Source organism: Poecilia mexicana, unplaced genomic scaffold (assembly GCF_051168715.1).
Source record: "Poecilia mexicana isolate PSO_F unplaced genomic scaffold, ASM5116871v1 scaffold_2, whole genome shotgun sequence".
Lineage (NCBI taxonomy): Eukaryota > Metazoa > Chordata > Actinopteri > Cyprinodontiformes > Poeciliidae > Poecilia > Poecilia mexicana.
The window spans coordinates 16,938,904-16,950,707 of record NW_028263371.1 but is presented as its reverse complement, the minus strand read 5'-3'; the positions used below and the strand labels follow the sequence as shown (position 1 = coordinate 16,950,707).

Genomic DNA, 11,804 nt, shown 5'->3' with positions numbered 1-11,804 from the left:
TTTATATAACTGCCAACTGTGCTAATGTTTTCCACTTCAAATTGACTGAGAAAATATAGCAGTAAATATAAAACATACACAATAGATAAAACCCATTTATTTGATTGTTTCTATCAACGTCAGGAGAAAACCAAAGGAACTGAACCTGAATGCTTTACAGTCTGCTCTAAAAATGAAGCTATAAAAACCAAGTGGAGATTAATTTTCTGATAAAAGAGACAGAACGTTTCAGGGAGCTTAGACATGTCCTCAGTTTCACCATTTCCCTGCCAGACTGCAGACATTTTGTTTGTTGATCTGACGGTACAGACTCGCATTTCACACAAACCAGCACTTCCACAAATGACCATGAATTACTCCTGGCTGTTGAAAGTTCCCCGATGTGCACAGCCAAAAACTGAGAGCTTCTCGCCCCGTCTGTACGTCCACATCCTGCTTCGACATAGCTGCATGTGTTTTCTCAGCCAACTTCAGAGTGAGTCACTTAAAAAGTGAAAACACATCTGAACGGAACACACAGCTGATTCACACCAGTGACTCACACATGTGGAATACACCTTCAGGATACAGGCGCTTCGACTGTCCTCCTTCATGGGTCTGAGAGTGCCTGCATAGCATGTCGCTCTCTTTCATAGACACAGTGACATCTCCTGGTTGCACCTCGTGTTTCTTCTGCGAGTTGGGATTTATCATGGCTGTAGTTCATTCTTATTTGAATGTGGAAGCTTTCTGTAAACTACAGTAGCAGGGTACATGCCAGAGATCGGCACCATCCCTTCCTACGACCCAGTTTGGATAAAGAAGCCAGAGAAGATGGATGGACGGTATGATACAGCATATTTTGGTATCAATCTGATGCTAGACAAATAGAGCATCTGTATCGTAGATATTGATACGACGTGATACAATACGATGCGATATTATATGATACAGATGGCGATACTTTTTAATTCAAGTTTGATATATATCATCAAACTTCTGATCTTTTGGTGTTTTGTGGTTTTTCCTTAAAATTATTTTTGTTAAAACGTACTACAAAAACACAAAATCTTTTTTGTAGTACAAATATCTTATCACACTTGAAGTAAGACATAACTAACTTACAAGTAACTTTTCAGCAAGTTATAGGAGCTTGTTTAAAGTCAACAATTCCTTCTGACATGGGGAAATGTCTTGTTTTACGTGAAATAATCTGCCAGTGGAACTAGCACTTTATCAATATTAAGGAATTATTGACTTAAAATAAGCTCATATTTCTTGCTGAAAAGTTACTTATAAGTTAGTTTTGTCTTATTTCAAGCGTACGAAAATATTTGGACTACAAACTGCACCAAAATTACTTGGTAAGATTTTTCCCTCAGAGCCTGAGCTCCTCGCTGCTGCTCGTTTCTCAAAGCTCGCTCTAAAATACATAGCTTTGTTCCATTTTAGCTTGAAAAAGCTGAATAAATTAAAGGTGTTTTGGTAGGAAGTGGATGTCAGTCCAGTCGGCTCGCTGCAGCTCCCTGCGGTCCCGATAATGAAATACCTGTCAGGCTGCGCGCCTGCAGGCCCGGGTACAGAACAACGATCCCACATGTATGACTCACTGTATTTCAGCATGACAATGAATGGAACCCAGAACAATGGCTTCCTCATCCATCACTCCACTGGAGAGGAAGAAAAAAAACCTTTGCAGATGGATTTATTGTTAAATGATTGTGGCACCATCAAGGAGTTTAAAAAAAAGACCCCATTTTAAATTTTATTTCAAGCATATAATTAATTGATTTTACGCCCCCCACCCCCCTCCCTGCGCTCCTGTAAAGACTTGTCACATTATATGAATCCACACCTGCCGTTAGCAGACTTTAGCACTTTGGCCTCAGATGCCACTCTGAACACAAATCAAAGAACACAGCTGCACCGGTTCAAAGATTAAAAAAAAAAAAAAAAAAAAAAGTCGGATCATAATCCCATATACCCAGGGGCGCCGCCAGTAATTTTGGGCCCCATAATGAAAAAATCAATCAATCAAAGTTTTATTAGGATTATGACAGCTCAGGTTATTGTTTCAGGTTAGGCTCTTTGTTGGTAAAACTAATCCTAAATATAATAATAATAATAATAATAATAATAATAATAATAATCCTGTAAAAGTTTGGAAGTCGGACGTAAATGACACAGAGATGCATATTTATTGTAGAAGACGTTAAACCTTGATTAGGATTTAAAACGATAAGAAATGGTTTGCCAGGGAGGCTGATGAAACATCAAGAAGTTCCATCTATAGAAAAATAATTTTAAATTAGCTTTTTTCATTTCTTCATCCCTTTTTGAGGATGAAGTGAAAAATAGCTCTAATTCCAATCATTTCCACCCCCCCAAAAAGAGCAATCAACTTAGGTATTTTTAAGATGCACTACATGTTTGTATTACAGTGCATTAGCAGAGCCGTCGCTGGAGACGTTTCTATAAAAATATCAGAAGATTTTACACCTGTGATGGATTATTAGGGTTACCGTAGATAAACAATAGAAGAGGAGTACATTTCCACCAAAAAACACCAAAAGTTTTAGATTAATCTAATATAAATTCTAGACAAAGCAAATAAGTTTTTGAGCTTCAAAAGTCAAAAGAATTGATTTTTGAAGAAAAATTCCAAAAGGCAAAATATTTTGACCTCACAAATACAGAAAATGTTCATATTTGTTCTTCACAATTTCTGAGTTTTTTTTGATGGAATTTCACTCTTTTTTTCTACAGTGGTCCTAAGACCTGGAACGAAACAGCCTGGAAAAGTATTTCTTTTTTTATCCGATTAAAAAGAAATTATAATGATTAAGTGAAACCGCACAATGAACTAAATTTGAATTTAAAATTAAACTTTGTCTTTAAGTGAAAACTAGAACTGCAAATCGTCACGAGCCTGAGATTTTTATTCAGATTGTTTTGCAAGACCATTTGACTGTTTTCTGGTCAAACTCTGCAGAGTGACATAATTTGCAGAAGCATTAAGCTAAATAATAACCGCATTGAGGAATAACAAGTAATTAACAAACAGGCTAAATGAGTTTTAGAGTGCTTCGTTCATGAGAACACAAGGCTGCAGCGGCGAGGACTCGGTAAAACAGAACGGCTGTCATCAGGTGTTCAGACCTGTGTGTGTGTGTGTGTGTGTGTGTGTGTGTGTGTGTGTGTGTGTGTGTGTGTGTGTGTGTGTGTGTGTGTGTGTGTGATTTGAAGTGGCAGCTTGCCAATAAGCACTCTGCTCCTGCTGCGCTGCAGAATAGAGGTTCTGCATTAGTGGCTTTAATGGAAAACTCTTTTCATTCACGGTGAGATAAATAATAATCATCGGAGAGCTTTGCTCAGAGCCTCACCTTTAACGGAGCAGAATTACAAAGAGATCTGGCTCAGATGAGGGACGGCGGAGACGAACACGAGGAACTGAATCTAATCTGAAAGCAGATAAGCCAACAGAACTTCAGGGATGAGAGACGGAGAAAAACGCTTCAGGGTGACACAAGGAAAACTGGCTGGAACTTTTTTTTCCCTAGCAACACACCACAACATAAATATTAGATCGGGAAAGTTTTTAAAGGGGCAGCGTTATTGTTTTGTGGGAACACAGTGCCATTTTATAGCACATTCAAGTAACTGCGTTACGTTCAGTTGTCAGAAAAATGCTGTTTATATTAAATATGACTTTGAATTTGACATTGTAATTTAGCACCTTGAAATTGGGTCTCTGCCTCTTTAAGAAGCTCCTGCTCTTTCTGAAACTCCTCCTTCATGGCTCCTCTATTAACCCTTTAACAACGTTTTTACCAGCATTTCACTGAGAAGTAGCTCCTGTTTGCTAATTGCTGCTGGCTAGTCTGAAGGAGCTGAGTGAGGAAGGGCTGCTCCGTGAGGCGGAAGCTTGGAAACTGCAGCTCTAAGTTCGAGCCGCACCTCAAAGGCGGTAGATAGTATGACCTCATGCTAACAGCTAGCTGAAGGTCCAATAAATATATTTTTATAATATTTTGCTCAACTTGATATTAACTAGAGGAACAGAGAATCACAATTCCTAATGCTGGCAATTCTGAATTGATTCAAAATGTTCAAAAATCAATTTGAAAATGCATTTATGGTACGTCTTTGCTGCTCTTCTTTGCAACTATATTGCTTATGACATTACGCATCAACTCGATTTTTTTAAATCCTTTGATATTTTTTTTTATATTATATTTTACATAAAAGCCAGACAGCCAAGCTAACCTAATACTTATCATTTAAGTGTCAGAATTTTATGCACAAACCGATTTTTATTTAAATAACAAACCGGTGGAATTTAATACAAAAATGTTTTAAATAAATGTTCTATCGTTTAAAGAACATCTCTAGACTGTTTTAATAGAAAAATGGTTTCTGAATGAAAAATCGAGACAGCTGGAGGCGAATTTCTTTCCGGTTTCTAACAGAATAATCTGAATGTCTGAGTTGAACCTGACAGGAACGGAAAAACAAGATTATGACACTTATTAAGGAAACACTGATTTCTGGATCATGTTTAATGGAACACAACCAGTAATTAGAAATCCCGTCGCTCGCCAGCCTGTCATCATGGTGTCACAAAGACGACCATCAACAGGATTCACATGATCCAGACTGACTCACGCCATCACTTTAGTAGATTCATGTTTGTGTCAAAAACATGCTGTTGTATCTGATGTCGCCTGGAGAAAGAAACGGCTTTCTCTTCCTCTTTCACTAACCGACATTCATCACTTCCTCTTTTCTCCTTTAAATCCTGTTTTCCTCTGGTTGTTTTCACTAGAAGCTTAAGTATGGCAGCGTGATGTGGCTGTTGCAGACAGAAAAAAAAGAGGCTTGTGGCTCCTCTAAAACAAAAGAAAAACCTGAAATTTTGAGAACAAGCTCAGAAATGTTCTAGAAAAAACGTGTTAATTTCTGAGTTTGAAAGCCTAAAATTTGCTAGAAAAAAAAAATTGAGATTAATCTCAGCAAATTTCTAGAAAAATAAGTTTCTCAGTTTCAAAAGTCAAACATTTTCCAAGCTTTAAAAGTAGAAGATTTCGAAACTCGGAAATCTTTGACTAAGACTAATCTCAATGTTTTCTTTAAGCAAAATTTCTGCTTTTCAAAGTCAGATTTTTCTAGAAAATTTCAGTTTTTTTTTTTTCAGCAAATTTTCATTTTGTCTTGTTTCTTTTTTTCTAGAATATTTTAGATTAATCTAAAAATTTCAGTTTTTTGGCCGGTTACCAACTTTTTTCTCTTTCTACAATGGCCGTCTACTTTAGAGTCGGATCTAGTCGAACTGACCCAACAATCTGAACAGTCGCAGTTATTGACTCCACAGTAGGCAACCTACTGAGAGGAAGTGTAAAACAAAACAAAACAAAACAAAAAAAGAGATCAGGCCTCACAGTGACCCGATAAATAGATCAGGACAGAGTTTCATTTATCGTTTCTTTTTTTTTTTTTCCAGACTCATCATTTTCTCCACATTTTTTAAACCTTCTTTGCTTGAAGACTCGCAGCAGACCCTGAACGCACCGCGGGGCCCGCTAATGAGGCTTTACAGCTGATTACTGTAGTCCAGATCAGGCTTCAGCCAAGTTGAAAGAACGACGACTAAATCACAGTGGTTCGTTTAATACAAAGTCATATCCATAATCATGTTTAAACCTGAAGGGACCGGAATAGAAGTTCGGTTTTACGTTTTCTTGCCATTTCTACACATGAAACTGCTTTCTTCCTTGTTTTTTTTACGCAGTTGATTGATGGGCAAATTTCTAATTCAGTTTGGTTTGAGGAGAGAGCAGAATAAGCCTCATCATTTTACTGTACAAAATTGTCAAACTCTTCCACAGGATTTAACAAGATAGCAATAACCTCAGCGGGTTGTCTTTATGACTTTAGTTCACAAAAAACAAGAACATATTCTAGAAAACGTTAACACTTGACCTGCTAACTGGTTAGCATGAGCTAGCGAGGCTAGCTAAGCTCCGCATTCACACTGGAATCAAACAGCTGGTCATGAGAAGTCAACATTGACGGACATTGTTCTGCCTAAAAAAAACAACAAAAAATCCACTGTTAACTTTAATATTGAGTAACGCAGGCCGAATTATTATTTTCAACCTACCCGTATTCAGGTAGATTAGGGTCTTCAAATCCGGTAGCTGCGTTTCTGTTACAAATGTGCGCAAAACTTTGTCAATATTATGCTAACGTCGACAAATAATTTCGCAATCGGTTGCTTTTATTTAATAAGAAACGCAATTAAAATCACTTACGTTTTTTCACGTGATAAGTTAATTTAAACCATCTTTTGGAAGAAAAAAAAAGTCTAGGGCCATTACTTTAGGAAGTGACGATGTGAGATCAGATAGTCCTGACAAAACTTTAAGACCTGTAAATGAGTAATGTAAATAAGACCAACACCATGTAATTATTAGAATTCTTCAATATTCTAGTTTACCACAAAGCACCCGATTGTGATTCAAATCTACATGTGTCCAAGTCCACAGCTCAAACTTCAGCAGAATAAATCTTATTAAAAACAATACTTTAGCACCCAGAGGGGCTCGTGGTTGACAGTGACCGCAAATCCAGCCCACATCATTAGTCACCACCACCATGCTTGACAGTTGAAAAACGAGAAAAACTGCAGATGTAAACAAATTTTGTTTGTTTGTTTATTGACGCATAAAACATCCTTCAAACAATAAACCCATTTCAAGGGAAGGTCTCTGTACAACGCTTACTAAGCTGCTTATTTATATAGAAAACATAAGGGGGGCCGGGCTTAAAAATCACAGGGCTCCCCTCAAATTTAATGGCAGGTACTCTAGAGAAAAATTACAGCATTCCATCAACAAATATTTTCAAGCAATAAATATGAATTTATAAATAGTGTAAATTTACATCCAAATAAAAAAAAAATGAAAAAAGAAATTAAAGTTCACTCTAGTTTGTGTGCAACCCTTTTTTTCCTGTGACTTGGCTGGTTGTAAATCAGATTCTCTTCCTCCACGTTAAGAAAGTAGAGAAGTATCGAGGGTGAGTAGGAGAGCAGAAACAAAACGCGTCACATTTCACATTACATGTATGTTGGTTTTCCTGACCGAGGAGGTGTCTGATGTAGGAAAAGGCTAATCTCACACACACACACACACACACACGCACACACACACGCACACACACACAGCTCTGGTGTCAGCCCGCAACAGAATAAAAAAAATTAAAAAACAGTAAAATAAAAACAAACAAAAAAAAAACAATCAGATCAGTAGTCTCTGGTGACCAGGTTGATGGTTCGAACAGAATATGTACAAAACTTTATGCTATTATTGTTATTTTCATTTGATGAGTTGTGGCGAAGTCCAGATGGGCCAAGCAGTAGAACAGTCTGGTCGTGACGACGGGAGGAGCAGCCGTCCCCCAACCCAGTCCACCAGGGGGAGGCACACCGCTCGGGGCAGGTTGCATAGACACAGCTTTCACACAGCTGCCTTATGGGATAGCTACAGGACGCAGTCGGAGGGACTGCCGCCTTTCTTCCTGAATATCAGAAAAAGAAAAAAATAAAGAGGGAAGAAGGAAGGGAAGGGGGGTTCTGAGAGTTTCCACTGAGGTCCATTATGGTTCTGTAATGTTCTCAGAAGATGATGATGACTCCATCAAGAGGAGGAAGGCAGAGGGCTGGCCTGTGGAGAGGAAATGATACGATCAGTTTGGATTGAACCGGTTTGACCCGACAGAGGTCAGAGTTCACGCTCAAATAAACACACCGAGTTACAAAACTAGGGCTGTAAAACAATTTAACATTTTAATTTGATTAATCAGAGGGTTGCTGTGAAATAATCACAATCGCTAAAAAACAGTTTGAAATGTTTTTTTTTTTATTAGAACAAATAAAATAATGAACATGGGAAATCATTTCTCATGACTGATTCTTTTGTATTTTTCATTGTTTTTGTATTTGTTCACAGCAGTTTAGTGCTGCTTTAGTCGTGAATATGCATGTAAAATGAGGCTTTGCGGCACTGACATATGATGCTGAAAATTTACAGAAACGCGTGTCATTTATGGTTACATTTCTTTTAATGCAGTGTTAATATTGACAGCTCCACAGTGGAGCTGGCTGCTCACCAGTGTGAACTGGTCGTAAACCTGCATCAGGTCCTCGATCTTGTACTGCTCCAGAACCACGAAGCTGTCCAGGTCAGCGCTGGCCCGCCTGGCGCAGTCCTGGCACTGAACCACGTACGTCTTCCTGCTGTTGCTCTCGCTGCTCACAAACAGCAGGTCGAACACCTCCACCTGGTACGGGAGCAGAACCGTTAAAGCGCCCGCTCCCATCCTGAACCTCAGCAGAGACCCGCCCGCTTACTTCACAGATGCTGCAGTAGTGGGCCGGCTCGCTGTGGGTCCGGCCGTGCCACACCAGCTCCTTCCCCACAGCCAGCAGCATCTCCCTCTGCATCTGAACTTGCTTCAGCGTCCGCAGCAGGCAGTACCTAACACACACACACACACACACACACACACACACACACACACACACACACACACACACACACACACACACACACACACACACACACACACACACACACACACACACACACACACACACACACACACACACACACACACACACACACACACACACACAGGGTTCAGGGTCAACCCCAATAAAGCGGCTGAGCTGAGCTGAGCTAAGCTAACCCAGTCGGGCCTCACTTGATCAACTCGAAGAGCTTGTGGTCCGACACTTTGATGTTCCTCGCCATGTTCCAGGAGAGGTGGATCATGGGAACGATGGACTTGACACTCTGCAGCTTGTTCCACTCGTAGCGCTCCACTGCCAGCTTGTACTGATGGGCTGGAGACAGAATACAGGGCGAAAAAAACTCAATGTGTGGCCCTTCAGGGAGAGGAGACCCCTCGGCGCTTCTCCACAGGACAGAAAGCTTCTGCACACCTCTGGGAAAATGAGTTTTTTCCCCTCCACACTTTTCCTGCAGGAAAATTCAAGCCCTTTTCCAGGGTTTCAGCAAATAAAATGCAAGACTTTTTAAGACCTACTTAATGCCTCCCATAATGAAATTTAAGACTGGAGAAACCGGCTGAGGGATTCTGCTGTATTAGAATCAAGAGTGGCAAAACCCAAAACTTCTGGGATGCGTTTGTGACAGCCGTAGCATCAATGTTACAGTCTGAATGTACCTACTGCCATATGGGGCTAGGTGCATTCAGAAATTAGCCAGTGGCAAAGACTGACATCGCCCAGTCAAGTGGATGATGACCCTCTATCCACTGTAAGGGTGCATTCACACCAGCCCTGTTTAGTCCACTTCAATCAAACTACAGTTCCTTTGGGGAGTTGGGGATGCGTAATCAGTCAAAAGAAGAAAACTCTTTTCCTCGATTCAGTTTGGCCTAGGAAACAGTTTGGTTGAAGTGAAAAATGTTCCTGTTAAAATGCCTACATGAAAATCGATTTGTTTGGCACAATGCAGCTGAAAACGCCAACAAATGCTGCAAATTTGGCCTCCAATCAAACCGAGTCTACCGGACTATCCGGTGTGTAAACACCTTTAGCGTCCTCTCTGACCCACCTGTGAGAGGTCCCACGTTCCAGGCGATGTTGTTGCACCAGCCGATGGCCTGGACCCAGTGAACGGTGCCGGTGTTGAGCCACACCAGGTCCCCAGGCCTCTGGATGAAGCGGTACACTGGAACGTTGTTCTCGTACAAGTCCTCCAGGTTGGGCCACCAGGAGCCCATCAAGAAGTTGATGTTGTTCCTGTCAGAAACCACACAATCAGCCGCCACGACCCACTTTGGGCTCAATCAGAACCGTTTCAAAGTTGACGTACTTTTCACAGAAGTCATTGATGACGCCCCAGTAGGACTCGGGCACAGCGAACCACTCACAGTCGCCAGGACCAATGTTGATGTTGACCGAGCAGAAGTTGTTGTTCTCTTGGTGACCTGTGTGACAAACTGGGATTACTAAAGGCTTTGGGAGGACAACCAAAGACTCGGGCCTCGGGCGTGCCCCGGTTCTACCTGGAGTCCGGCTCCCTGGCACCTTCATGTACAGCTGGACGGTGTTCATGCCCAGGATGGTGTGGCCCACGTGGCTCAGCAGGTTTCCGGCTGACACCACCCTGGCAAAGGCCGGCAGCTTGGTCAGCTCCTGCAGCTGCTGCTTCCACCTGCAACCAGCCCACTGTTAGACACAGGCTGCTGAGAGACCAAAGAGTGATGAGAAGGGTTTGCTCACTTTTTGTCGTCAGAGAGGTCGATGTTGGTGCCAAACTTTATGTGCTTTAGAGGGCCTTTCCTTCGCCGCATCCCACTAGAGAACAATGGAACGGTGTCATTTCCACCAGCGGGACAAAATACTGAACAGAGAACCTCAACTCAACTTGATTGGCCATTTTCCCAATTAGTACCACAGTGAAACCAGACAGAGGTCAAGCAGCACTCTTCAGTGTGGATGTTACCGAGTGAGAAAGTATTAGCCATGATTCACAAACCGTCAGGCAATGCTCTCATTAGCCAGAAGCTATTGCTGCTTGGGGAACAACAGCATGGAAAAGTTTGGGACCCCCTGGTTTAGACCAGGTTATAAGTCAGTTTCTGCACCGACATGCTGTATTATAACTAGTCTGTCTTTCTCAGTGTTCTCTATACGTCCACATTATGTACATTTTGTAAATGTGATCTGACTCAGTTGCACATCCCTTGGATCGTAAATCAGATATTCTCATTTCTAATAGCTGCACAGTATTTTCTGTTATAGTCTTATACAGTACATTATTATCATAGTTAACATTGATTTCTATATATTGTTAACACTAAGAACTTTTTATGTGAACCTTTTATATCTGTTACCCCTGAACTTCCCCTTTATGGAACAACAGAGGCCGTTTCTATTGTTCTAACATATTCTATTGTAATGTGTCTGTTACAGCTCAGGAAGACTGTAATTGTTTTTACCTCCAGAGGCTGGCTGCACCAGGAGGAAGAAATGACCCACCTGTCTGAGGAAGCTGCCTCTGCTTCCACCTCTTTCTTCTTCTCGTTCTCCTCCTGCCAGGAAAAGATTCCACCAGCTTAAAACGGCAGAGTTTAGGATCTAAAGGTGATGAGGGTGTGCTGTGAGGCTGATCCGCCCACTGACCCGGAGCGACTCCTGGAAGGACGAGGCCTGGTACTGGGCGTACTTCAGGATGGTGGTGTGGGAGCGGCTGCTCTCGCAGCGCCACATCTTCCTGCTCCCGCTCGGGTCCCAGTTCTCGTCGGTGGGCTGAGCCAGCTGGGTCCGCACCTCCACCAGGTGCTCGGGGTTGGCCTCCACCAGCGTCTTTGTGGAGAACAGGCCCAGGTCTGCGTGTGGGTGAGCGCAAAAGATTGAGAAAAGCTTGTTATTGGAAGCAGCGTCATTTCAGCACCAGTTTGTTGGTCTTTTATTTGTTAACACTGTAAATGACAATCATGTGCTCAAGTTTCCATGGGGATGTTTGTGTTAAGTTGTCACATAAAATCACAAGAAAATAAAACTAATGCTAAAGTGTGTGGCTGTAATGTGACAGAAAGTGAAAGAAGGGAACAAAAAAAAAATCTTTAAACAAGCAGGATTGAGAAGTGTGCACTAATATAATCCTCCAGCAGGTGGTGCTGCTGTTGCACATGTCAAAGCCACCCATAGAAAACAGCCCCAGTTAGCTGTGGCACAGGGTTTCCCACAGCAAAATTCAAGCTTTTTCAAGGCAAGTCTGCAAACTTTTACA

General features: G+C 41.5%; 1 protein-coding gene across 2 annotated transcripts in view; it reads right to left on the bottom strand.

The window, feature by feature from the left end:
• Nucleotides 1-6,678: 6,678 nt before the first annotated feature.
• The window catches only part of kdm6a (lysine (K)-specific demethylase 6A), a 41,683-nt gene continuing 36,557 nt past the window's right edge, over nucleotides 6,679-11,804 (bottom strand). For both annotated transcript variants that reach the window (XM_015006079.2, XM_015006082.2), the window contains 10 exons: nucleotides 11,195-11,400; nucleotides 11,051-11,103; nucleotides 10,292-10,366; nucleotides 10,075-10,223; nucleotides 9,882-9,996; nucleotides 9,621-9,808; nucleotides 8,743-8,884; nucleotides 8,390-8,516; nucleotides 8,149-8,319; nucleotides 6,679-7,703 (listed from right to left, as the gene is read on the bottom strand). In XM_015006079.2, the coding sequence (XP_014861565.2) occupies nucleotides 7,677-7,703; nucleotides 8,149-8,319; nucleotides 8,390-8,516; nucleotides 8,743-8,884; nucleotides 9,621-9,808; nucleotides 9,882-9,996; nucleotides 10,075-10,223; nucleotides 10,292-10,366; nucleotides 11,051-11,103; nucleotides 11,195-11,400 (1,253 nt within the window). In that variant the 3' untranslated portion in view covers nucleotides 6,679-7,676. The remainder of the gene's footprint in view (nucleotides 7,704-8,148; nucleotides 8,320-8,389; nucleotides 8,517-8,742; nucleotides 8,885-9,620; nucleotides 9,809-9,881; nucleotides 9,997-10,074; nucleotides 10,224-10,291; nucleotides 10,367-11,050; nucleotides 11,104-11,194; nucleotides 11,401-11,804) is intronic.